This window comes from Rhinopithecus roxellana, chromosome 14 (genome assembly GCF_007565055.1).
Source record: "Rhinopithecus roxellana isolate Shanxi Qingling chromosome 14, ASM756505v1, whole genome shotgun sequence".
NCBI classification, from domain to species: domain Eukaryota; kingdom Metazoa; phylum Chordata; class Mammalia; order Primates; family Cercopithecidae; genus Rhinopithecus; species Rhinopithecus roxellana.
The window spans coordinates 65,205,928-65,233,210 of NC_044562.1; the positions used below are offsets into that span (position 1 = coordinate 65,205,928).

General features: G+C 39.8%; 1 protein-coding gene across 1 annotated transcript in view; it reads left to right on the forward strand.

Annotated features, from left to right (window-relative positions):
- Positions 1-27,283, forward strand: part of USP40 (ubiquitin specific peptidase 40) — a 100,831-nt gene that overhangs the window by 65,402 nt on the left and 8,146 nt on the right. The window contains exons 22-30 of the mRNA XM_030916697.1: positions 7,845-7,881; positions 10,936-11,000; positions 13,111-13,185; positions 16,686-16,812; positions 18,934-19,028; positions 20,684-20,802; positions 22,265-22,330; positions 25,203-25,413; positions 25,554-25,649. Coding sequence (XP_030772557.1) covers positions 7,845-7,881; positions 10,936-11,000; positions 13,111-13,185; positions 16,686-16,812; positions 18,934-19,028; positions 20,684-20,802; positions 22,265-22,330; positions 25,203-25,413; positions 25,554-25,649 — 891 coding nt within the window. The remainder of the gene's footprint in view (positions 1-7,844; positions 7,882-10,935; positions 11,001-13,110; positions 13,186-16,685; positions 16,813-18,933; positions 19,029-20,683; positions 20,803-22,264; positions 22,331-25,202; positions 25,414-25,553; positions 25,650-27,283) is intronic.

Below are 27,283 nucleotides of genomic sequence, written 5' to 3' on the forward strand. Positions count from 1 at the left end.
TTAGTTTGTGTATATATACCACATTTTCCTTACCTATTCATCCATTGTTGGATGCTTAGGTTGATTCGGTATCTTGGCAATTGTAAATAATGCTCCAGTAAACATGGCAGTGCAGATATCTCTCTGACGTACTGATTTCATACCCTTTGGATACATACCCAGTAGTGGGATTGGTGAATCACATGATAGTTCTATGTTTAATTCTGTGAGGAACCTCCGTACTGTTTTCTATAATGGCCGTACTAATTTACAGTCTCACCAACAGTGCATAAATGTTCCCTTTTCACCGGATTCTTGTAAATACATATTTTCTTTCTTTTTTTTTTCTTTTTGATAGTAGCCATTCTAACTGGAGCAAGATGGTACCTCATTGTGGTTTTGATTTATATTTCCTTTATGATTAGTGATGTTGAGCATTTTTTGCATGATTACCTGTTAGCCATTTGTGTGTCTTTTGAGAAATGTTTACTAAAGTCTTTTGCCAATTTTTAAATCAGAATTTTTTTTTTTTTTTTTTTTTTTTTTTTTTTTGCTGTTTAATTGTTTAAGTTCCTTATATAATATATTCTGGATATTAACTCTTTGCTAGATTTTTTTTTTTTTAAGACAGTCTTGCTCTGTCACCTAGGCTGGCATGCAGTGGTGTGATCTCAGCTCACTACAACCTCCACCCCCAGGGCTCAAGTGATCCTTCCATCTCAGCCTCCCAAGTAGCTGGGATGGCAGGCATATGCCACAATGCCCAGCTATTTTTTTTATTTTTTCTTTTTCTTTTTTTTTTTGGTATTTTCAGTAGAGATAGTGTCTCACCATGTCGCCCAGGCTGTTCTTGAACTCTTGAACTCAAGTGATCTGCCCGTCTTGGCCTCCCAAAGTGCTAGAATAACAGGTGTGAGCCACCATGCCTAGCCCCCTTTGTTAGATTTATACTTTGCAAACATATTCTCCCAGTCTGTAGGTTGTCTCTTTACTCTGTTGTTTCTTTTGCTCTACAAAAGCTTTTTAGTTTGATGTAATCCCATTTGTCTATGTTCTTTTGTTGCCTATGCTTTTGAGGCAACAAAAGCTTATTTTAAAAATTCTTGCCTAACCCAGCGTCATAAAGTGTTCCTCCTATGTTTTCCTTTAGTAGTTTCATTGTTTGGGGTTTTACATTTAAGTATTTAAATCATTTAAATTGATTTTTATATTTAGTGAGAGTTAGGGAATCTAGTCTCATTTTTCTAGATATGGAGATCCAGTTTTCCCAGAACCATTTGTTGAAGAGACTATCCTTTTCCCAATGTGTGTTCTTGGCACATCTGTCAAAAATCAGTTGGCTGTTAAGTATGTGAATTTATTTCTGGACTCTTTATTCTGGTGCATTGTCCTATGTGTCAGACTTTTTGCCAGTACCATGCTGTTTTGGTTACTGTTGCTTTGTAGTATATTTTGAAGTAAGGTAGTATGGTTCCTCCAGCTCTGTTCTTTTTGCTCAGAATTGCTTTGACTATTTGGGTTTTTTTTATGGTTCCATATGAATTTTTTCATCTTTGGGATGAATACCACTTGATGATTGTGCATGGTCTTTTTAATGTGCTTGTTAAATTCAGTTTGCTAATATCTTGTTGACAGTTTTTACATCTGTGTTCATCAGGGATATTGGCCTATAGTTTTCTTTTTTGTTGTTGTTGTTGAATCTACATCTGGTTTTGGAATCAGGATAATGCTGGCCTCGTAAAATGACTTTTAAATATCCACAACTTTTCAATTTTCTGGAGTAGTTTGAGGAGAATTGGTATTCTTTAAATGTTTGGTAGAATTCAGCAGTGAAGCCATTAGGTCCTCAGCTTTTCTTTGGTGAAAGAGTTTATTACTGAAAGCATTTTCTCACTTGTTGGCCTGTTCAGATTTTCTATTTCTTCATCATTTAATCTTAGTATATTGTATATGTCCAGGAATTTATCCATTTCTTCTATGTTTTTAAATTTATTGGCAAGTAGTTGTTCATAATAGTGTCTTATGATCCTTTGTATTTCTATGGTATCAATTGTAATGTCTGATTTTCATCTCTGACTTTGAGTCTTCACTCTTTTTTTCTTAGTCTAGCTAAAGGTTTGCCAATCTTATCTATTAAAAGAACCAGTTTTTAATTTCGTTGCTCTTTTGAATTGTTTTATTAGTTCCTACTTTGTTTATTTCTGCGCTGAGCTTTATTATTCCCTTCTACTTCTTTTGGGTTTAGCTTGTTCTTATGTTTTCAGTTCCTTGAGGTTCATGATTAGGTTGTTTATTAGAAATCTTTCTTCATTTTTGATCTAGGCATCTATTACTGTGAACTTCCCTCTTAGAACTGTTTTTGCTGTATCCCATAGGTTTTGGTATAATACATTTCTATTTTAGTCTCAAGGCATTTTAAAATTTCCCTTTTACTTTCTTCATTGACTCATTGGTTATTATTATTATTACTGGTTATGTTTAATTTCCATGTATTTCTAAAGTTTTAAAGTTTTTCTTTTTGATTTCTAGTTTTATACCATTATGGTTAGAGAAGACACTTGATATGATCTCTGTCTTCTTAAATGTATTAAGACTTGTTTTGTGGTCTAATGTATGATCTGTCATGGATAATATTCTCTGTACAGTTGACAAGAATGTGTATCCTGCAGCTGTTGATGGAATGTTCTATAAATATCTGTTAGCTTCATTTGGTCTATGGTACAGTGTAAGTTTAATGTTTCTTTGTTGGTTTTCTGTCTCGATGATCTTTGCATTATTGAAAGTGGGGTGTTGAAGTCCCTACTATTATTGTATTGCAGTCTTGTCCCCCTAGAGGTCTAATAATATTTGCTTTATATATTTGGGTGTTCTGGTAGTGTTTGCATATATATTTACAATTATTATATCCTCTTGTTGAATCCCTTTTTTCATTATAGATTATATAGTAAGTTATTATATAATGACCTTCTTCTACAGTGACCATTATCAATTATAATGACCTTTCACAGTTTTTGAGTTAAAGTCTATTTTATCTGACATAAATGTGGCTACTCTTGGTCACTTTTGGTTTCTATTTGCATGGACTATCTTTTTCCATCCCTTCACTTTCAGTCTGTGTTTGTCTTTAACAGTGTGAGTCTTTTTCAGGAAACATAAATAGTTGGGTCTTCTTTTTTTTTAACCCATTCTGTTACTGTATATCTTTTAATTGAAGAATTTAATCAAGATTATTGTTGATAAGTAAGAACTTACTCCTGCCATTTTGTTAATGGTTTTCTGGTTGTTTTGTAGATCTTTTTCTTCCTTTCTGGTTGTTTACTTCTGTGGTTTGATGGTTGTCTATGGTGCTAAGCTTTGTTTCTTTTCTCTTTCTTATTTGTGTATTTGCTGTCATTTCTTTCTTTGTGGTTACTGTGGTGCTAAGATAAACAGTCTTGTACTTATAATAAGACTATTTTAAGCTGTATCCAACTCAACTTTGGTCTTATAAAAATATTCTAGAATTTTTTCCCTTCCCTCTACAATTTATATTTTTATTGCCTTAGTTTACATCTTTATTGTGTCCTTAGCCACTAGTTGTAACTGATGTTGTTGTTGATTGTTTTGACTTTAAACCTTCATGAAAGAGGATTGATCGATTTATACAGCACCATTGCAACACTGGGTTACTCTTTTTTTTTTTTTTTTGAGGCGGAGTCTCACTCTGTCGCCCGGGCTGGAGTGCAGTGGCTGGATCTCAGCTCACTGCAAGCTCCGCCTCCTGGGTTTACGCCATTCTCCTGCCTCAGCCTCCCGAGTAGCTGGGACTACAGGCGCCTGCCACCTCGCCCGGCTAGTTTTTTTGTATTTTTAGTAGAGACGAGGTTTCACCATGTTAGCCAGGATGGTCTCGATCTCCTGACCTCGTGATCCGCCCGTCTCGGCCTCCCAAAGTGCTGGGATTACAGGCTTGAGCCACCGCGCCCGGCCAACACTGGGGTATTCTGAGTATGATTATGAATTTACCTATACTTGTGAGTTTTATATTTTCTTGTTTTTTCATGATAGTAATTGTCATCCTTTTGTTTCCAGTTGTAGCACTCCCTTAAGTATTTTCTTGTAAGATTGGTCTAGTGGTGATAATTCCTTTAGCTTTTGCTTATCTGAGATTTTTATCTCACCTTCATTTCTGAAGGATAGCTTTTCTGGATATAATATTCTTGGCTGACGGTGTTTTTTCTTTCCTATATTACCCCTATTTTCTTTTGGCCTGCAAGGTTTCTGCTAAGAAATCCACTGATGGTCTACTGGGGATTCCCTTATATGTGACTTAATACTTTTCTCTTGTAGCTTTCAGAATTTTCTTTTTGTCTTTAACTTTTGAGAGTCTTATTATAAAGTTCCCAAAGTGGATCCTTTTGTGCTGAATCTAATCGGGGAACCTATGAGTTTTCTGGATCTGGATGTCCATATCTCTCCCGAACTTGGGAATTTTTCACCTATTATTTAATTAAATAGATTTTCTGTGTCTTTTGTCATTCTCTCCCTGGCACTTCTATGATGAGGAAATTTGTTTATTTAATGGTGTCTTGTTGGTCCTGTAGGTTTCCTTCATTCTTTTTAAATTGTTAATTCTTTTTATTCTTCTGACTGGGTCATTTTAAAAGACCTGTCTTGAAGTTCAGAAATTCTTTCTCTGATGAATTTCTGATTCAGATTATTAATTATTTTTTCTGATTTTGTGGAATTTTAGATTGTTTGTATTCTCTTGTTTATGAATCTCCTTAAGATCATTGTTTTGAATTGCTCTTCAGGCATTTCATATATACTTTTCTTCAGGGTTTGTTACTGGAGACTTATTGTGTTCCTTTCAGAATATCATCTTTCCTTGGCCCTTCATGTTTCTTGTCTTATGTTGATATCTTCACATTTATTTGAGCATGTATTTTTTCCAATTTTATAGAGTACCTTTTGTGGGGAGGAGCTTTTTCCTATAGATGGATTCTAGGGTGTCTGTTGGAAATGATGTGTTGTTGGCTTTGGTTCTTGGTGGGGTCAGTAGCATGATCCCTACACCAGTTCTTCAGCTGTAATCCTCATTAATGATGTGTGCAATTGCCTCAATTGCTTAGGTTATGGGTGTTTGTGGAAGAGGTGACATGGTTTGGTGGAGGAAAGGGTGCTGGTTTGTGCTGAGACCTAGCACAACCTGAGCATAGCTGTGTGTTGGTCTCTCTGGGGAGGGGGATACTGCCATGCTTGCTATTGGGCTGGGTGCAGGCGTGTATGGGCCAGGCAGCTGTGCAGCCCTCTCTCTGGGGAGGCAGGGCCACTGCCAGATTGCAAAATCCAAAACTTTTTGAGCACTTTTTGACCCTTTGACATGACACTTAAAAAAAATGCTCATTGGAGCATTTCAGATTTAGATTTTTGGATTAAGTTTGCTTAGCTGGTAAGTATAATGCAGATATTCCAAAAAAAATTTTTAAATCCAAAATTTGAAACACTTCTAGTCCTAAGTATTTCAAATAAGGGATACTCAACCTATAATTGGGACTGGATGATGGGTATTTGAGGATCATTTTACTATTTTCTGCAGGTATTTTCCCAGATTTTCACTGGAATTTTTAACTTTACATTTTTTAATTTCAAGGAAAGAAGCCACAAAACTTTTCAAAAGTTATATATCTTCCTTTCCGTACTCCGTTGAACCCCTTGCAGGCAGACTTGTTCCTTGCTATGTCACTGAAATAGCTTATGTCAGGGTCATTAGTGGCCTCCACATAGTCCAGTGAGCAGTTTTTACTCTTCATCTTACTTGCTCTCTCAGCAACATTCAATGTAGCTGATGACTGTATTCTTTGAAACACTTTTGTCACTGGGCTCCAGAAGACCACAACTCCAGGTTTTTCTTATATCCCACTGGCCTACCCTTCTCAGTTTGCTGTCTCCTTCTCTATCTTTGAGCATTCTGCTGCCCAGTTCTTAGACTGGATCTCGCCCCAGAACATCCAGCTGCCACTTGATTGTCTAACAATCATCCAAACCTAGAACATATTCACAGGAAAACTCCTCTTCTCCCTGAAACATACCTGAAAGAAAGAGAATGTCTGCACAAGGGCCTGTGTCATCTGGTTCTCTGGTATCATTTTTGTTTTATTTTCAAACCTCCAACCATTTCCCCCTCTTACTTACTCTGCTCCAGCCACACTGGCCTCCTTGCTGTTTCTGAAATAAGGCCTTTATGCTCTCTGTTTCCCCTTCCTAAAACACAATTAAGTTGATTGCTCCATTATTTGATTGTTTTTCTTAAATACAATGTTTAAGACTTTCAGTTTTCTTAGAATAATAAGCTTGCTTTCATTCACCCACCATATTTTAGTATACTGTGTTTTATTGTCATTTTCTAAACAATCTATAATTACATTTTAAAGCCTTCTTTTATTTTTTATCATATAAGTAATCATGGATTTCTTCTCACTTTTTAAACTTCTAGGGGATTAACAGTCCCCCTTGGTTACCACTCTATTCTAGGCCTTTGTCTAGAAGTCACTGTTGCAATCAGATAACATCATCTTATTCACATCAGTAGAGTGTGTGTCCCTCCAGACCTTTGCTGTGCCTTTACCAGCATGTGTCTATATACGTACATACAGAATTGCGGAGTGTGCTTTGCTTCTGTGATTTCTTTTAAATTATAAATGGGCTCACTTTGCATGTATTATACTATAACTTTGTTTCACTTACAATATTTTCAAGATCTTTTAAGATCAATATATATGAATCTGGTTTTTTCTTTGAACTGCTTTAAGACATTTCCTACTTTTTAAAAAATCTCCCATTAATGAGTATTTTGGTGGGTTTTTTTCTTTTTTTGCCATTTTCTCTTATTACAAACAGTACAGCAATGACTATCCTTATTTTTGCTCTCTTTTGCTCTAGTGTAATAGAAATCAAACTGTATTTGCTCACTTGTTATCACTTAAATCCGAGATTTAACTAGCAATGTTTTTCCCTCAAGAAATTGTTTTTTTTTTTTTTTTTGAGACGGAGTCTCGCTCTGTCACCTGGGCTGGAGTACAGTAGCCAGATCTCAGCTCACTGCAAGCTCCGCCTCCCGGGTTCACGCCATTCTCCTGCCTCAGCCTCCCGAGTAGCTGGGACTACAGGTGCCCGCCACCTCGCCTGGCTAGGTTTTTTTTTTTTTTGTATTTTTTAGTAGAGACAGGGTTTCACCATGTTAGCCAGGATGGTCTCGATCTCCTGACCTCGAGATCCGCCCGTCTCGGCCTCCCAAAGTGCTGGGATTACAAGCTTGAGCCACCGCGCCCAGCCAAGAAATTGTTTTAATTACTATTTTTGTTTCAGTTAAACTTTTGTTAATATTGTCTCAATTTTGCATTATGCCATGACATCACAGCTTGCACGATTCTTGTGAGTTTTTATATGGTCAGTTGTGTGTCATGGATGCTATGATCAGTTGTGTTTCATGGATGCTAAATAAAGGCTAATCTACTTTTATAGGATTCAGAGTTTAATGTCTATGAAATTAGCTTGATTAATCATATCTGGCCAAAGACACACAGTTAATCCTTATAGGAAGAAAGTCATGGTTCGAATCTGGGAGTTGGTGGATGAAACTTTGAACTAAGTCCTGCTTGCAAACACTGGAAATTGTTTTTTCCTCGTCCTGAATTGGCCCCATCTAGCCCTTAGAAAGGAAAGCTGACTCGTGTATTATCTTCTTAACTATGTCTATCTTTACCTATTCAAGAATCATTAAATATAGTCAGACTTAAATAGATCTAGGGTCCAAAAAGGGTATTTGTCCTAGAACTGTAATTCAGAAACAGAAAACTAACATTGGACATTGTTTTTCTTTACAGTGTTTAAAGTTAATGCTGGAGAAATCTGGCTTACAGGGTAAGTTACTTACCATGATGACATATTACTTAAAAGCCTGATAAAAATTTTTTGACTATTTTTTTCTCCAGGGTTATAGGAAAAAAAATTTACAGGGTGTGGAGAAATGAAAAGTAGTTTACACTTCCATATGTACATAATGAATTCTCCTGGTTCTTGCTGGCATGCTGAAAGAAAACTAGTGGTATAGCCCTGAGTAGAGAACTTAGATAGGATCCAGCCAAGGTACAAAGTAGGAATGTTTTACAGTGTTGGTGGGAGTGTAAATTAGGCCAACCATTGTGGAAGACAGTGTGGCAACTCCTCAAAGACCTAAAACCAGAAATGCCATTGATCCAGCCATCCCATTACTGGGTATATACCCAAAGGAATATAAATCATTCTATTATAAAGATACATGCACGTGTATGTTCATTGCAGCACTATTCACAATAGCAAAGACATGGAATCAACACAAATGCCCATCAATAATAGACTGGATAAAGAAAATGTAGTACATATACACCATGGAATACTATGCAGCTATAGAAAGGAATGAGATCATGTCCTTTGCAGGGTCATGGATGGAGCTGGAAGCCATTATCCTCAGCACACTAATGAAGGAACAGAAAACTAGACACCACATGTTCTCACTTACTATAAGTGGGAGCCAAACAATGAGAACACAATGACATAGGGAAGGGAATAACACACATCGGCGCCTGCTGGTGTAGGGGGGGTGTGGGGGTTGGGGAGGGAGAGCATCAGGAAAAATTGCTAATACATTCTAGGCTTAATACCTAGGTGATGGGTCGATAGGTGCAGCAAACCACCATGGCACACGTTTACCTATGTAACAGACCTGCACATCCTGCACATGTACCCCAGAACTTAAAATAAAAAGTAAAAAGAAATAACACTAAGATGTATACCACCTGGAGCTACACAGGTCTTCCACTGATTCCTTTCAATTTCATTGATTCTAAATTTCAGTGCATTCTGTTTCATATCAGTATTTTTGTGGTATAGGTGAGGGAATGTAAAATGAACGAAAAAAATAAACCTAAGATAACTGAAGCAGCTTTCCAGGTGATATCATGTCAATGAGCTGGATGAGACCTCATTCGGATTTCAGTAGAGCACTTTGCTGTTCTCCGACTTCATTAACTTGGAGGCCCGTAGCTTTGTTATCTGGAAAGGAAGTTAAGATGCTCTGGACGCAGGACATTCTTCTAGAAGTTACACGCAACGTCTCACTTAACCTTGACAACAGTCCTACCATGCAGGGGTTATCACACATGCCCACTTTATAGATGAGGAAGCAAAGGCTAAGAAAGGTGAAATGGTTTCCCCAGAGTTGTACAGCAAGTATCTAGGTCATTCTGCTTTCACAACCCAAGTTCTTTTTACCATGCTGTACCGTGAAGTAATAGTGTTCACTTTTAACTTACTGGTGGCTTCTTAAAGGTACTTAAATTGAGTTTTTTAATTAATGTAAATTTTTCTGTATTTAAAGCTAGAACTTGGCTGGGCGCAGTGGCTCATGCCTGTAATCCCAACAATTTGGGAGGCTGAGGAGGGTGGATCACTTGAGCCCAGGAGTTCAAGACCAGCTTGGGCAACATGGCGAAACCCCACCTCTACAAAAAATACAAAAATTAGCAGGATACAGTGGTGTGCACCTGTAGTCCCAGCTACTCAGGAGGCTAAAACAGGAGAATCACTTGAGCCTGAAAGGCGGAGGTTGCAGGGAGCTGAGATCGCATCATCGCACTCCAGACAGGAGTAAAATCCTGTCTCAGAAAAAAAAAAAAGAAAGAAGAAAAAAACTAGAACTAATGATAAAGAAGGTCTGCAAACAAGAGTATAGGGATTCAAAAACTGTGGCCTGTGCCGATAAATATGAGATCTGTTTTATTCTTTGGCTATTTCATGTTTTTGGTGAGTAGGGGGAGTTTTGTGTTCATAAACATTGCTATTATTTTTAATAAGCAGGATTTCTTTCTTTTACTGCATTTAACTTTCTTCCCAACCCCAAAAAAGTCTCTGGGCTTGCCTATTAGGATTAAAAAAGCAAAAAATTATCTTCTCATTTCACTAGTGCAGCAAGTATACTGAAAAACAACTCTTCGATTAAAGTCAATTTAACATGTATAAATATTAACTTATACCAACTCTATTAAAATGCTATTCAGAAAGCACTAGCGTTATGTTTTCGTTAGATTAACTTCTAAGTATATAGGAATAATTTTCTTGTACATATTAACAGTTGCTGGGCAATGTTAGCATCTATTTTCAGCCAAGACACTGAAATAAAACTCAATAATGCTTTGAGAAGGGATTCTATACTTATGTATGTATGTTCATATATGTATACTGATACATGATGTATGTATGTGGGTACACACAAATAAAGGTATAAAGTAAATATTGTATTAAGCTGGTGCAAAAGTAATTGCAGTTTTTGCCATCAAAAGTAAAGGCAGGCCAGGCGTGGTGGCTCATGCCTGTAATCCTAGCACTTTGGGAGGCTGAGGCAGGTAGATCACCTGAAGTCAGGAGTTTGAGACCAGCCTGGCCAACATGATGAAACCCTGTCTCTACTAAAAATACAAAAAAATTGGCCGGGCATGGTGGTGTGTGCCTGTGGTCTCAGCTACTCAGGAGGCTGAGGCAGGCAGAAGAATCGCCTTAACCCGGGAGGCGGAAGTTGTGGTGAGCCGAGATGGCGCCACCGTACTCCAGCCTGGGTGACAAGAGTGAGAATCTGTCTCAAAAAAATAAAATAAAATAAAATAAAGGCAGAAACTACAGTTACTTTTGCACCAACCTGATATAATAGTAGCAAGTGTTGTTTTTATTCATGAGTATACAGTTCTTCGTGGGAGAGAGAGAAAATCAGATTGAAGAAATGTAATTTCTTTCATGCTCTGGAAGAGACAATTTACTTAAAAACGAATGAACAATTATCAGCAGATTAACCCCTTTTGATATTCACTTTTCCAGAAGGGCCATTCCTGACACTCTTAAAGCATATTCTGAATTTTTTTAATCCCAATTTTGACTCCTTTATAGGAGATGCCTGGCATTTACGAAAAATGGATTGGTGCTATGAAGCTGGGGAGCCTTTATGTGAAGAAGTAAGATGATTTCTATACATTGTACTCTTGCATATGATTCTATTTGTGTCATATTTTCGTACAAGGTACCCATTCCACTCATGAGAAAGCTTTAGTTACTTTCTATAGGATACAGTTATCTATGAATGGGCCTATTTTACTTTTTTCTTACTGTAGTTTTTTGATAAAGGGGAAGTCTCAGTGCAGTGGGAACATTTCTGACATCTATGGTAAACTCCCTTGCCACGAGAGTACGCCTCTAGGAGGAGTACTTCATGAGACGGCAGATCTGTGGTAAACTCCCTTGCCACGAGAGTACGCCTCTAGGAGGAGTAGTTCATGAGACGGCAGATCTGTGGTAAACTCCCTTGCCACGAGAGTACGCCTCTAGGAGGAGTACTTCATGAGACGGCAGATCTGTGGTAAACTCCCTTGCCACGAGAGTACGCCTCTAGGAGGAGTAGTTCATGAGAAGGCAGATCTGTGGTAAACTCCCTTGCCACGAGAGTACGCCTCTAGGAGGAGTAGTTCATGAGACGGCAGATCTGTGGTAAACTCCCTTGCCACGAGAGTACGCCTCTAGGAGGCGTAGTTCATGAGACGGCAGATCTGTGGTAAACTCCCTTGCCACGAGAGTACGCCTCTAGGAGGCGTAGTTCATGAGAAGGCAGAGAACGCCACAGAACAAATGACATTTGAGTTCATGAAGGAGTTTTATAGATACACTCTGAAGTTTTGGCCCCTGAATGTTTTGATCTCAGAGTTTCTCTGTAAGGTAATGGTGGCAGAATTTGTCTTACCAACCATTCCTAAGTTAGGCTTTGGTCCAAATTCTTGATCCAGCCAAACTCTTAGGGTAGGCTTAGGAATAATTTTATCACAGGATAGTTGGAATCTGGTTAGTCATCTTGTTGGTCCACATAGCATTATATTTCCCGGTTCAAACGCGTAGCCTTAGAAGTAGACCCAAAATAAAGCTCTCTGGCGAGTCTTCGGGAGCTGTGGTCAGCCGCCCTATCCCCAGTCTTCAGCTGCCTGCTTCCTGTTCTGTAAGAAGGGCCACGGAATGCCAGCAGAAGGTTGATTTAGGCAGGTATGCTGGGTCCTTGCACTGGAATGCCCTTTGCTGTTTAGCAGTCAGTAAGTCAATAGCGAGAGGCCCCTCTTGGGGCCTGGCCAAGAGTTTGACTGCCTGGAGTAAGAAGTGGACCTCAAAGCATCTTTAGGACATAAAATTTGGATGTCAGAAGAATATATTTACCCAAATAGCTTCAGCAGGTTCTTCTCTATTAATTCCCAAATTGGCATCAAAGAATTCAGCCAGAAGCCAACTCATTACCCTTGGAACTGGCTTCTCATTCCAGCCTTGCCAGGTATCTTTCCCATCCTAATCTTTAAGAGTAAAATATGGTTTACCCTCCTTATCTTTCGTTCTTCATGTTTCCTCTCAGCCTCCAAACTGTCATCTTTTGCACCCCTTCCTTGACCATTCCCATGCTTGGCTCCAGGTCCAAGCGTTCGTATGCCTCTCACCTAAATTATTATGGCTTTCCTGGGCCCAGGTATTCCCTCTTCAGTGTCATGCATATTTCTGCCAAATGGATCTGGAAAATCTCCTCAGAAATCTTGTGTGGCTCCTTTATTTCTATTCCGTGTCCTGTAGTTAGTGCCTGCCCTTCCAGTCCGGTGTGACCTCCTGGTACTTTCCACTCGAATCAGTGTGGCCTCAGCGCTTTACCAAAACAAGCCATATTTACTATCAACCTTAACTTGGCCCTTGTCCTTTTTTTAATGAGAAATTCCTTTTCTTATTTTCTCTAGCTTTCCAAATCCAACCCATCTTTTTAGGATTAATTAAAATTTCATCTTCTGTAAATCAGCCTCTCATTTCTCATCTCATCTAGCTTCCTCACCTCAGATCTTTTGTCATACTTACAGCTTATGCCCCACAGTTTAACAAATAGTGCTGTACTGATGTTATAGTCTTAGCTTATTTCCTGTGTCTTCAATATCTGCTTTATTATTCATTTAATTTTTGAAAATATAATAGAGGCATGGGGTTTTAAACAGATCCAATGATCTGTTCCTTTCAGAAGTCGTAAGTGACAAAAAAGCATTTCTGTCTTCCCAGGATGCAACACTGAAAGAACTTCTGATATGTTCTGGAGATACTTTGCTTTTAATTGAAGGACAACTTCCTCCTCCGGTAAGATTTTACTTCTGCATAGACATCTCATAAGTAATAATTATTGTTACCTGATTACAGAGATGATATTGCCTCATTTAGGGAAAACGGGGAAATTCAGACAGTCATAAAGAGAATAGAGAACTTTCCCCAAATGCTGTCAATCAGATATGTTTCCTAACTTATAAATATTCTCACACAAAATTAAAATCAATTATATATAACATTTTTATTTCCTGCTTTTTATGTTTGACATTTTAACCTTCTCATAAAATCCAAAAATAATCATCATATCCAAGGTAATGTTTTACTAATTTAATTCATCTATATCCTCATTGTTGGAAACTTTGTTTTTAATACTTTGTTTTTATAAATAGTACTGAAATAAGTCCTTCTGAAAAGAGTTCTAAATGTAGAATTCCTAAGTCCAGAGGTGTGACCTCTTTAAAGCCTTGATGTTATATGCAGTAGCATATGAGAAGGCTCATTTCACTGCCATTTAGTAAGCATTGCATAGCACTACTTTCTAAAACCTGTATCGTTTCTTTTAAACTGAGGATGAACACAAAGGTGAACCCAAAAGAGAAACAAATGGCCCCAAATTGCAAGACTCAGATAACTATTTGCTTATGATTAGAAAATTCAGACAGTACAGAAGGCTATGAAATGAAAAGCAGAAATCAGTCCTACACCTTTTCTCTCCAGAGAGAGCCACAGTTAGCTGATTTTTCCTCGTGTATTCTTCTGAGAAAAACATAAATACACGTATTTGTTTGCTGAAGGCAAATATGTGCATATCCTTTTTAAGTATTCTCTACATTGTTTTACACTTGTTTTGTTTGCTTTTATTCACTTACTGTATCTTGCGAAGCTCCTCACAGCACATACACACCTACCTTATTATTTTTCACAACTTTGTAGAATTCTATTATATTTTGTTCAGTGGTCTTTAAAGTTAATTTTTGAATAGGCAGTACTCATGATACAAAATTCCAAGTGTTATGAAAAGCTGGGGCCGGGCGCGGTGGCTCAAGCCTGTAATCCCAGCACTTTGGGAGGCCGAGACGGGTGGATCACGAGGTCAGGAGATCGAGACCATCCTGGTCTACACGGTGAAACCCCGTCTCTACTAAAAAATACAAAAAACTAGCCGGGCAAGATGGCGGGCGCCTGTAGTCCCAGCTACTCGGGAGGCTGAGGCAGGAGAATGGCGTGGACCCGGGAGGCGGAGCTTGCAGTGAGCTGAGATCCGGCCACTGCACTCCAGCCTGGGCGACAGAGCTAGACTCCATCTCAAAAAAAAAAAAAAAAAAAAAAAAGAAAAGCTGGGCCAGGAAAAGAAAGTGTCCCTACTGTCTCTGGCTCCAGCCACCCAGCATCCTCTCCCCAACAGGCAGCTGCTTTTCTCTGCATCCTTCCAAAGGACTGTGCTTTTTGATATACACATATACTTGCACACACTGAAGTGTACTAGCTTTTCCTACCTCATTTTTTTGTTACTAAAGATTTTTAATAGGTTTATTAAGAGATAAAAGGTAGGCAAGGCGCGGTGCCTCATGCCTCTAATTCCAGTACTTTGGGAGGCCAAGGCAGGCAAATCGCTTGAGTTCAGAAGTTCAAGACCAGCCTGGGCAACATGGTGAAACCCTGTCTCTTTTCAATAAAGATTTAAAAAGTAAAAAAAAAAAAAACAAAAAGAGAGATAAAAGGTGTTATTGTTACAACACTTAATTTCAAACAATAAACAATGAGAATGTGAAGACTAACCATGTAAAATATTTTAAATACATAGTTCACTGTGTATATACATAGCATATACATCCACACATACATATATTTATTCCTTTTTATTTGCACAAAAGATTATTTGCTAGGCAACCTATTCTCTACCTAGATTTTTTCCATTAATATTTTATCTCCAAGTATATGCTGTAAAGCTATCTCATTCAATTTAGTAGCTTTATAATATTCCATTGTTTGGAGGACTATAATTTATTTAACCAGTCTCTTTTTGAAGAATATTTAGGCTGTTTCCAGTCTTTTGTTGATGCAAGTAACAATGTAAAAAAATATATAAAATATATATAAAATACATATATATAATACACATATGTATAATATATATATGCACCATTTTGCTTGTATATATGAGTATATCTACAGGATAAATTCCTAGAACTGAAATTGCACAGTCTTTTTTTTTTTTTAAACAGGGTCTGACTCTGTCACCCAGGCTGAAGTACAGTGGCATGATCACAGCTCCCTGCAAGCTCGATCCCCTGGGCTCAAAGTGATCTTCCCACCATAGCCCCTAAGTCGCTAGGAATACAGGCACACTGTGCCTGGCTAGTTTTTAAACATTTTTAAATTTTTGTCTCACTTTGTTGCCCACACTGGTCTTGAACTCCTGGGCTTAATCGGTCCTCCCACCTCAGCCTCCCCAAAGTACTGGGGTTACAGGTGTGAGCCACCAAGCCCAGCAAAAAATGTTTTAAAGAGGGTCCTTGAAGTTGGTTCATGGTTTTTGGTCCCATAAATAATTTGCAAGAATATTCTTGCATATATGGCTTTCTATGCATGCACTAGTGTATCAGAATGTAAATTCCTAAACATGGAATGGCTGGGTCAAAGAACTTGTACATTTTAAAATATGACAGGGACAGGTATAGGCAAATTATTCTACAGAAACTTCTCAGCAGTTTATATTCCTGCTACCAACTTACAAGTGTTCAAGTTTACCCATATTTTCACACACATAATTGTCTGGTTTTTGATAGTCTGCTAGGTGAAAAAAAATGGAATTTTGTTGTTCTGATTTACATTTATTTAATCGAGTGAAGGTCAAATATTTGTTAATCTTCACTAATCTGATAAACAGAAAAATATTCTAATGCACATTTCTTGAACTATCTATTTTAAATGTTTTAGGTGGTTAATTTTCATTCTCATCTTCTGTTGTTGGAAATGAAGTGCTGCAACAATAGCACCTTTTATCTCTTAATAAACCTGTTAAAATTCTTCACTAACAAAAAATGAGGTGGGAAGAACTAGCTCAATAAGTAAAACTGAAATTACAGGGTATGTGTAAGACCATGGGTTTATTTCCTTTAGTTTATATCAGAAACCAAACTTAGATCAATGGGCTCTTGCATCTGTGTGATAAATGGCACTGCTGGGATTGGTATCCTGGGTCAGCAGTGCTTGGACAGCACTGGAAACACTGGTATAGTGTGTTCAAGCAAATGCATTGTTCTTGTTTATGCTTCTCATTTATTTTATCTACTAAGATACTTCTAAGCAAGGGACATTTAGTCCAGTCATCCCAAAGTCTGATTTTTATGATTTTAAATTTTTGATTGTAAAAACAGCAAGTATAATTTATGACAGTTCATAAATCTAAGAGGAAAAATGGTAAGTTCAAGAACATCTTAGGTCATCAAGATGTTTCTTTCTATGGAAGTAAAAGTGGAGTTTCACTTAATCTCTGTAATCACAGCAGTTAAACATGCTCCATTCTTCAGGGTTTCCTGAAGGTGCCCATCTGGTGGTACCAGCTTCAGGGTCCCTCAGGACACTGCAAGAGTCATCAGGACCAGACCAACTGTACTTCCTCTCGGGGTGGAGTTTGGAGAGCCGCTTTCAGCCAAGGTGAGAACAGAATGGGATTTCAGCAGCCAGTGCATCATAAAGAGAAGTAAATTGACTGCCTGTGTTCTGAGAGTCAATTGAAATATTTATTTTTAAAATGTAAGGTCTTGAAAATCAAGGCCTATTAATTTCATAAGTCATTCCAGACATCACACAATAACACCGGGCTATTTCTATACATGCTCTGTAACCTCTGTAAAGCACTATATATCTTGTTTATTATTATATCAATATATTACACTTTCCAAAGACTTTTATATATCATCTCTCAAGATTCTCAGGGCAACAGGGGCCCCATTTATCACCATGTACCAGAATATTGAGTCTTCAACCAATTCTAGTGATGTCATTTTAGCCCACAGGGGCAGAGACCAGGAGTCCACATCCTACATGTCTTCCCATCTTTCTGCCTCAAAACCCTCAGGAACTGCTTCTAGGGCATTTGACGTCATCTCACTGACTTCTGAGAAGGAACACAGACAAGTACAAGCACGTTGTCTTACTCAGCGTTCAGCCACACACATCACGATGGGCAGAAGTCACTATCAGTGAGTTCAGTTGCCCTTGTACAAAGAAGAGTTCCACTTCATTATAAAGAAATGGAGCGAGTATGTTTTTAATAGGCCCAACTCTTTAGCTATGTTTTTCTTTTTATCATGCTTACTTAGTTTTTCTGTGCCTTGAAGTATATTACTTATATTTCTTTTTAATCTTTTCAGCCTCAGTAATAAAATTAATATAAATGAGTCAAATTCTTATCTCCTGGCTTTGAAGTTAGGATTATATGTATAGAGTAATGTTGAATGAGCTATAAAATTGGCATAAAGTTACTTTTTAGTTGGGTTACACTAGTTCATGTTAATGCTAAAAATGCTTTGGTGATAGAATTCTAGTTACATATAGAATTGGATATAGATTGTAAAAGCATGTTTAATCAGTATGTTTCTACATGAAAGTAAATAAAAGTTTTTTTTTTTGGTAATACATCTGTACACAACACATGGGAAATACACTCGTGTCACTTAACAACATGAATATGTTTTGAGAAATGCATCGTCAGACGATTTCTTCATTGTGTGAACGTGGTAGAGTGATTTACACAAACCTAGATGGTAGAGCCTCCTACACACCTAGGCTATGTAGTGTAGCCTATTGCTCGTAGGCTGCAGACCTGTACAGCAGCTTATTGTACTGAATACTGAAGACAGTCATAACACAGTGGCAAGTGTTTATGTATCTAAACAGAAAAAGGTACAGTGAAAATATGGTATTATAATCTTATAGGATCACATCACATGTGTGGTCTTTGACCAAATCATTGTGTAGCATGTGATTATATATTTCATTCTTTAGAATTTCCTAAAATTGTCTTTCCGGTAGTGTCAGCCTGTAATTTCCTGAAGACACAAGAAGAACTTCTCATGCACTTAGTTGACTTCTAATCTCTCTGTAATTTCTTGCCATGCATTAGTGGCATGCTCAGCAGTAAAGACAATTAAAGCAAAAATAAGTGAAGACAGTCTAAATTTAGTTGTCAGCTTTCATATTGTTTTTGATGAGAAAGCATTGTGTTTTTCCCTTTTTTTTTTTTTTAACAAACTTGGAAAGGCCTTCTTATTGTCAAAATTTCCTTATAAGTGAACACTTATTGGACACTTACTATGTGACATCCATTGTACCAGGAACTGGGGAGACAAGATAGATGGCCTGCCTCCTCTTGAAAATTCTGTTGTTTTGAGGGGGCAGATTAAACACTTGCACATAGACAGACACACACACGAGGAACAAGTTGGGATGAGTGTTATGAGAGGGAAACAGGAAGCTAACATACAGAATGCAGGCAGCGTATCCTACCCAAAAAGTCCTTTTTGAGGAAGGAGAGAATGTGGAAAAGTACATTCGAGGTAGGAGCATAAGTGTCAAATACTTCATGGGATTCTGCCGACAACATGTCCCTGCCTGCTCACCTGCCAGACAGGGCCTCCTCACAAGACTTGGATGCAGAGGCTTTTGAGTGGAATTTTAATAACCTATTTACGACATCAAAACATGGCGACGTATTTCAGAAACACAAAATAAGTTTCAAGTTCCTTGTAAACATCCCGCTGTGTCCTTTGTTAGGTGCTTCTGTGAACGAGCCTGCGCAAGTTTCTCTCCTCTACTTGGGAGATGTGGAGATCTCAGAAGATGCCACGCTGGCGGAGCTGAAGTCTCAGGTCAGACTTCTCCCTGCACCATAACTGAGTGGTAATGTGGCTTCTTCCAGTGAGATATTAATCTATTCTCTATCTCCTTTTCCCTCAATTACAGTCGGTTCTGATATGGCATTTGTCATATGCCATGTTCAGTGGTAAGTACCCGCAGGCAACACATGCCTGTGGTGCAGACGGCTCCTCGTGGCCTCACTGGTCCCTCCTCTGACAGGCATGCTGTGCTTTCGTTTCAATCTGTCCTCAGTGACTTGCGGCTTTTGTTCATTTTTATTTTTTTAGGGAAACATGGTTTCTTGGAACATTTGTAAAGCATTCACTTTATCCCTTTATTTACATTGTTTGTGTACCATTGTGACCCATATGTTAAATGTTGTTACGAAAAGCTGTGTTACCAGTTTTCCAGGAGGTTAGAACCCCAGCTTTTATGTTAGGATACTAAACTAGATATTCTAGATATTGTGTTGTTTCTTATGCATTAACATTCACAGACAAGGAGGGTTTTACCCAAATGGAAAGGCTGGATTAAGTACCACGCAGTGTTGAAGAAGCATCCACCTACTATTGGACTGAAATGAGCATTCCTTTCTTCTCTTAGAGGAGAAAATGTAGGGGCCTGTATATGACTAGTGGTTGTTGATGTTTGGCTTTTGTGCGCCCTCAGTATATGAAATACCCTTCCTCAAGAAAAAGCATACATTGGCTGGGTGTGGTGGCTCATGCCTGTAATCCCAGCACTTTAGGAGTCTGAGACAGGTGGATTACTTGAGGTCAGGAGTTTGGGACTAACCTGGCCAACATGGTAAAACCCCATCTCTACTAAAAGTACAAAAAAAAAATTAGCCTGGCATGGTGGCAGGCACCTGTAATCCCAGCTACTTGGGAGGCTGAAGCAGGAGAATCACTTGAACCGGGGGTGGGGGGAGGTTGCAGTGAGCAGAGATGGCGCCACTGCACTTCAGGTTGGGTGACAGAGTGAGACTCCGTCTCAAAAAAAAAAAAGAAAGGAGAAAAGAAAAAGCAGACAGCCTTATTCTCATGAGAACAAGTGGGAAGATACTTTTTTTCCTCATATTAAGTTGAAAGATATAAAGTTGCTGTTTTTAGGTCAAAAAATGGATGAATATTGGTAATTTTAGAGGCTCCAACCTAAATATATCAGTAGGGGCTTAAAGTGATCCCTTCAGAATTAGAACAAGCAGTTTGGGCCTACTGATTGCAGCCAAAGATTGTGAAGTATTTCAAAATCAGAAGCTGAGTCATCGGCAAACACTGGTGGAGAACTGCACTGGCACGGAAGGCTGATGAGTCCCTCGCTATACTATTAGCTCTGCCCTGGTGAATTCTACTCACATGGAAGTTAATTCCAAAGTTTCATTGTTTAAACATGATGATTAAAAAGACCCTTTTGACTCAGCTTTAGAGATAGGGAACTCACTTCTTTCTCAAGCTGATTTCAGTGCAGAGGAATATGAAGACCTCTCAGGGTTAGTGTCATTTAAGAGAGAGAGATTCCTGTGACTTTTTAAATGATGTTCTCATTACTTGAGATACTCTTTCCCTGAGATGTCACTGTGTAGTGCTTCTTTTTTTTTCTAAAACAGTATGTTTTGAAGAGTGCTTTTTAAAACCACTGGAGAAATGTCTGTTTCTTTTTCTAGGCCATGACCTTGCCCCCATTCCTGGAGTTAGGTGTCCCGTCCCCAGCCCACCTCAGAGCCTGGGTGGTGGAGAGGAAGCGCCCAGGCAGGCTTTTACGAACTGACCGGCAGCCGCTCAGGTAGGTTCCTTGCTGGATGCAACACCGTCCCTCTCTGCTGCTGCCGCACTGGCTGGTGCAAGAGATGGAGGAGGAATCCGTCTTCTGAGCTGAGTGAACACAAAGCCCATTCCTGGTCATACCGTGCTTATGACTTGGGTGGCACTTTTCATCATAAACTCCAGCAAGACTTCAGTTTTCCATGTTAAGCATAAATGTAGTGTTGTGTATTTTTTCTATGCTCCAGTGACTGTGACATTATATAACTTAAAAGCATTTGGAGTGAGATGGAAAGGAGGAGCAGCTGATTCTCACTGAGAAATGTTGGATTCAGCTGATCTCCTTCCGAAACTTTGAACTTAAAGAGCAGGTTTGGGTCATTTCCTTTGCAAAAAGCAGCCCTGAGGCTTTCTTTCTATTCTTTCTATTCTTTCTCTCTTTCTATTCTTTCCCTCTTTCTCTCTCTTTCTCTCTCTCTCCCCTCCCTTCCTTCCCTCTCTTTCTCTTTCTCTCTCTCTCTCTATATCTCTCTCTCCCTTTTCTTTCCTTTTCTTTCTTTTTTTTAATAGACAGGGTCTGGCTCTGTCACCTGGGCTGGAATGCCGTGGCGTGATCATGGCTCAACTACAGCCTCAACTTCCTGGGCTCAAGTGATGCTCCCACCTCAACCTCCTGTGTAACTGGGACCTCAGGCATGTGCCACGACACCAGGCTAATTTTTTATTATGACGAGGTCTCCCTGTGTGCCCAGTCTGGTCGTGAACTCCTAACCTCAAGCAATCCTTCCACCTCGGCCTCCCAAAGTGCTGGGGCTACTGGCATGAGCCACTGTGCCTGGCCAAGGCTGCTTTTAATCAGCTCTGATTACCACCCCAAAGTGACTGGCATGAGAATCTTAACCCCGGCTGAACAGAGGGAAATTTCTTTGGCAGTCTGGCCATCTTCCCAGAGCCAGACCTATATGTTTAGTAAGAAATGACTCAAGTATCTAAATAATCACCACAGCAAGGATTCTCATTTTTTTCTCTTTTCCAAAAGTTTGGGCGTTCTTATAAGTACTCAGAAAACAATCCTTTGCTTAAGAAAAAAGCTTAAGGCCGGGCGCGGTGGCTCAAGCCTGTAATCCCAGCACTTTGGGAGGCCTAGACGGGCGGATCACGAGGTCAGGAGATCGAGACCATCCTGGCTAATACGGTGAAACCCTGTCTCTACTAAAAATACAAAAAAACTAGCCAGGCGAGGTGGCGAGCGCCTGTAGTCCCAGCTACTCCGGAGGCTGAGGCAGGAGAATGGCGTAAACTTGGGAGGCGGAGCTTGCAGTGAGCTGAGATCCGGCCACTGCACTCTAGCCCGGGCGACAGAGCAAGACTCTGTCTCAAAAAAAAAAAAAAAAAAAAAGAACAAAGCTTAAAATTGGGGGAAAAAAATTCAAGAAAATTAAATGTTATATCACTCAATACTATCTTGTTTCACTTATTATCAGGGAATATAAACTAGGACGGAGAATTGAGATCTGCTTAGAGCCCCTTCAGAAAGGAGAAAACTTGGGGTAAGAAAGTCTACTTTGCATCTAAAGTGATACACACATATCTTAACATAGTTTGCCTTTTTAAGGTTTAACAACTTAATAGTGTAGTATTTTTTCACTGCTTCTAAGTAGCCTAGCAACTTCAAACAGAGCGTGTTCTAGAAATATATATGTCTGGCGTGTAAAACTTGGAACTTATTCTCCCATAAAAACAGTAAGGGAGAATTAATTTTTCAGTAACCACCAGGTGCATGTTGGCCAATGATGACCCTGAAGTGTCAGCAAGAGACCCACCCGCAGCTGTCATCAGTGTCTCAGACAGTCCACCGTCCAACAGATTTATCATCGTCCCGTCACTCTGCCCCCTTATTCTACTTTCTTCATCCTAGTATCACCTGACGTATCTCTACTTATTGATTTATTTGTTAGTATCTGTCTTCCACTACTAGAATATAAGAACTTAATTTATTAATTGCTATATCCTCAATACCTAGAATAGTAATCGTGCCCATGTCATAGTCAGTAATTATTTATTAAGTAAAGATGCACCCAAAATTGTCTACAATCAAACCATCTTGTTCTTTTTTCGCTGTAGGAAAATATTTTGCAAGTCCTTTTGTAAATATCATGAACTATTAAGATTTGCTCTACCTGTTATGATGTGAATATCCTTCTTTTGGTCTGCTTGTGACATGAGAAAGTTCTCTTTCAACCATGTCTAACCTGTGTTTACTTTTAGTGTTTCTATAAAATGCATTCTTTTTGTTGTTGTTGTTATACTTGAAGTTCTAGGGTACACGTGCACAACATGCAGGTTTGTTACATATGTGTATACATGTGCCATGTTGGTGTGCTGCACCCATTAACTCGTCATTTACATTAGGTATATCTCCTAATGCTATCCCTCCCCACCCCCCCAACAACAGGACCCGCTGTGTGATGATCCCCTTCCTGTGTCCAGGTGATCTCATTGTTCAATTCCTACCTATGAATGAGAACATGCGGTGTTTGGTTTTCTGTTCTTGTGATAGTTTGCTGAGAATGATGGTTTCCAGCTGCATCCATGTCCCTACAAAGGACACGAACTCATCCTTTTTTTATGGCTACATAGTATTCCATGGTGTATATGTGCCACATTTTCTTAATCCAGTCTGTCACTGATGGCCATTTGGGTTGATTCCAAGTCTTTGCTATTGTGAATAGTGCCACAATAAACATACGTGTGCATGTGTCTTTATAGCAGCATGACTTATAATCCTTTGGGTATATCCCCAGTAATGGGATGGCTGGGTCAAATGGTATTTCTAGTTCTAGATCCTTGAGGAATCGCCACACTGTTTTCCACAATGGTTGAACTAGTTTACGGTCCCACCAACAGTGTAAAAGTGTTCCTATTTCTCCACATCCTCTCCAGCACCTATTGTTTCCTGATTTTAATGATTGCTATTCTAACTGGTGTGAGATGGTATCTCATTGTGGTTTTGATTTGCATTTCTTTGATGGCCAGTGATGATGAGCATTTTTTCATGTGTCTGTTGGCTGTATGAATGTCTTCTTTTGAGAAATGTCTGTTCATATCCTTTGCCCACTTTTTGATGGGGTTGTTTTTGTTTTCTTATAAATTTGATTGAGTTCTTTATAGGTTCTGGATATTAGCCCTTTGTCAGATGAGTAGATTGCAAAAATTTTCTCCCATTCTGTAGGTTGCCTGTTCACTCTGATGGTAGTTTCTTTTGCTGTGCAGAAGCTCTTTATTTTAGTTAGATTCCATTTGTCGATTCTGGCTTTTGTTGCCATTGCTTTTGGTGTTTTAGACATGAAGTCCTTGCCTATGCCTATGTCCTGAATGGTATTACCTACATTTTCTTCTAGGGTTTTGATGGTTTTAGGTCTAATATTTAAGGAGGCCTCAAGGAGGCCTCTAGTCCCTCCTGTTTCTCTCCAGCAGCCTCTGTCTTCTTGGCAACTTCAGCATCTGTGCCGATGCCCTTTCCGTCCTCTGGCTGCACTGTGCTGGACTCCGGGCTCCGGCCTCACTCCGTGGTCAGCAGCCCCCTCCCCCATGGGGACATGGGGCTGTGCAGCCTCTGCTCTTGCACTCTGCGCTCCCCTGATTCCATGGGCCCACATCTTCCCATGAGCTCTCTTTCTTACAGTCATTTCATTTCTCTCATTGTGTCACCTCTTTTGATGGTAAAAACACTTAACAGAAGTATCGAGAAACCACTCATTGTCTCAGCATCCTAAGAACCAGTCTTCATTTCCCCTTGCTGCCTTCCAGTTCTTATCTATAGCTTTTCCTCCATGGCCTGTGCTGACCTCTGCACGTCTCTGTTCCTCCTGCCTTGCTGAGTGTTGTTCTTTCTGCTCCTCCTCCTAAGATTTCCCATCTCCCACAGCGGCAGTCTTGTCTCTCACCCGCCCCATGTCTCTCTTCCCAATTCCAACCCTCAGGTTCTTCTCCCTGGCTACCTCACGGCAGCTCACATTTACAGCCCCCAAAGTCAAGGGCATCACTGCTTACTTCGAGCCTGCTCTCCTCCTGCCGGCTGCCGGGCTATCAGGCCAGGCCCCTCTCACCCTGTTCCTCTCCGCCACATCGTCCCTGCTCAGGCCGCCGCCTCTTTCCTTTTCTCTCGCACTGAGGAAGTTTCCCTACCCTGTCTGGGGGGCTCTGCTGTGGACCAAGAGTGGGATCTTCACTTCCGCTCTTCATCAAGGTTGAAGGAAATTGAACTGTGAAATAAGAGTTTGCCACTAGCATCCAGCATTAGGGAAAAATATCTCCTTATAAAAACCAGAAAAGCTGGAGGGGAAGCTTTGCCCACTATGCCTCAAGTGGTTTTGTTTGTTTGTTTGTTTGGATCTGGCACTTGACGGTTTTCTGGTGCAGCCCCCAGGACGTGCTGCTGAGGACACAGGTGCGCATCCCTGGTGAGAGGACCTACACCCCTGCCCTGGACCTGGTGTGGAATGCGGCCCAGGGCGGGACTGCCGGCTCCCTGAGGCAGAGAGTCGCAGATTTCTATTGTCTTCCCGTGGAGAAGATTGAAATTGCCAAATACTTTCCCGAAAAGTTCGAGTGGCTTCCGATATCTAGCTGGGTAAAGTTGTGGGGCTGACTCAGAGAAATTGGGGCTTACTGGCCTGGCAATGAGGTTATGCAATTTTTTACGGTGATGGAGAATTGAGTGAGAACTTGAGGTTGAGTTTTGCTTATTTAAGATGTTTGATTTTCCCATAGAACCAACAAATAACCAAGAGGAAAAAGAAAAAAAAACAAGATTATTTGCAAGGGGCACCATATTACTTGAAAGACGGAGATACTATTGGTGTTAAGGTAAGTTGTTTAACAGCAAATTTACCACTTTGACAAGACACGAGGGTCACATGATTTTATAGAGATGTTTTATTGAATCTTTAAGACACAGATAATCCCATTTTATACAAATTGTTTCAGAGAATGCATAAAAAAGAGGGAAAACTGGACAGCTGACTTTCCAAGGCCACTGGGGCCTCAGCATCCAAACTGCCAAGGACAGTAAAATATGATACAGACCAGTTTCACGTCTGTCCATAAATATAAAATTCTAAGTAAAATACTACCAAGTTCAGCCCTGCAAGTATGTTTTTAAAAAAACTACTTACTGTGTGTGGCCAGGCACGGTGGCTCATGCCTGTAATCCCAGCACTTTGGGAGGCCAAAGCAGGCGGATCACAAGGTCAGGAGATTGAGACCATCCTGGCTAACATGGTGAAACCCCGTCTCTACTAAAAATACAAAAAATTAGCCAGGTGTGGTGGCGGCGCCTGTAGGTACTCCGGAGCCTGAGGCAGGAGAACTGCGTGAACCCGGGAGGTGGAGCTTGCAATGAGCCGAGATGGCGCCACTGCACTCAGCCTGGGCGACAGAGCGAGACTGCGTCTCAAAATAAATAAATAAATAAATGCTACTGTGTGACATGATGTCAGAGTAGGTCATCCAAGGAATGTGAGGAGGGCAGCATGAAGAATAGATTGTGTAAGAAATAATCCTGCCAGACTCAAGAGATGCAGAAAAAGCATAAAATAAAATTTATTATTAAAAACCCGATGTTCGTTCATGACTTTAAAAAAGAACTAGAGCAAACTAGGAATAGAAGGAAATGCCTTAACCGGATGCACTGATCTACCCAAAACCTCTAGCAGCAGCACTGTGACAGCTTCAGAAGCTTCCATTTTCATGAAAGTGGGGCCCAAAGTAAGGATCCCCTAGCCGCCCCTTCTGTTTCACACTGTACTAAACAACACAGGCAATGAGTTACCTCCCTCCTCGCCAAAAGAGAAGTAAATAAAAATTGAAAGAGCAGTAAAAGAAATGTGAAAAGGAAAATATAAAACTGTTCTTACAAAGAAGATTCAAGGCTGGGCACAGTGGCTCATGCCTGTAATCCCAACACTGGGAGGCCGAGGTGGGTGAATCACTTGAGCCCAGGAGTTCAAGACCAGCCTGGACAACGTGGTGAAACCTGGTCTCTACAAAAAAATACAAAAATTAGCCGGGCGTGTTAGCACACACCTGTAGTCCCAGTTACTCGGGAGGCTGAGCTAGGAGGATCACTTGAGCTAGGGAGGTGGATGTTGCAGTGAGCCGAGATCGTGCCACTGCACTGCAGTCCAGGCAACAGAGATCCTGTCTCCAAAAAAAGGAGAAAAAAAAGGAAACTCAAGAGACTACACAGATAAATGATTAGATCTGAGAGAGGAGTTCAAAAGGTTCCAAGATGAGTTTAAACCTTCTGGAGAATATACAAAACCTTCCTTCGCAGTGTTAAAGGAAGCTTCTGTTAAGCCACGCCATGTTCTTGGAAGGGAAAGCTCACAATAGTAAAGGTATCAGTTCTTCCCAAGTCTGTAAATTCACTGAGATTCCAACGAAAATCCACATAGGTTAGATCAAATAAAACTAATAGCATAAATTCATACATGAGAGCA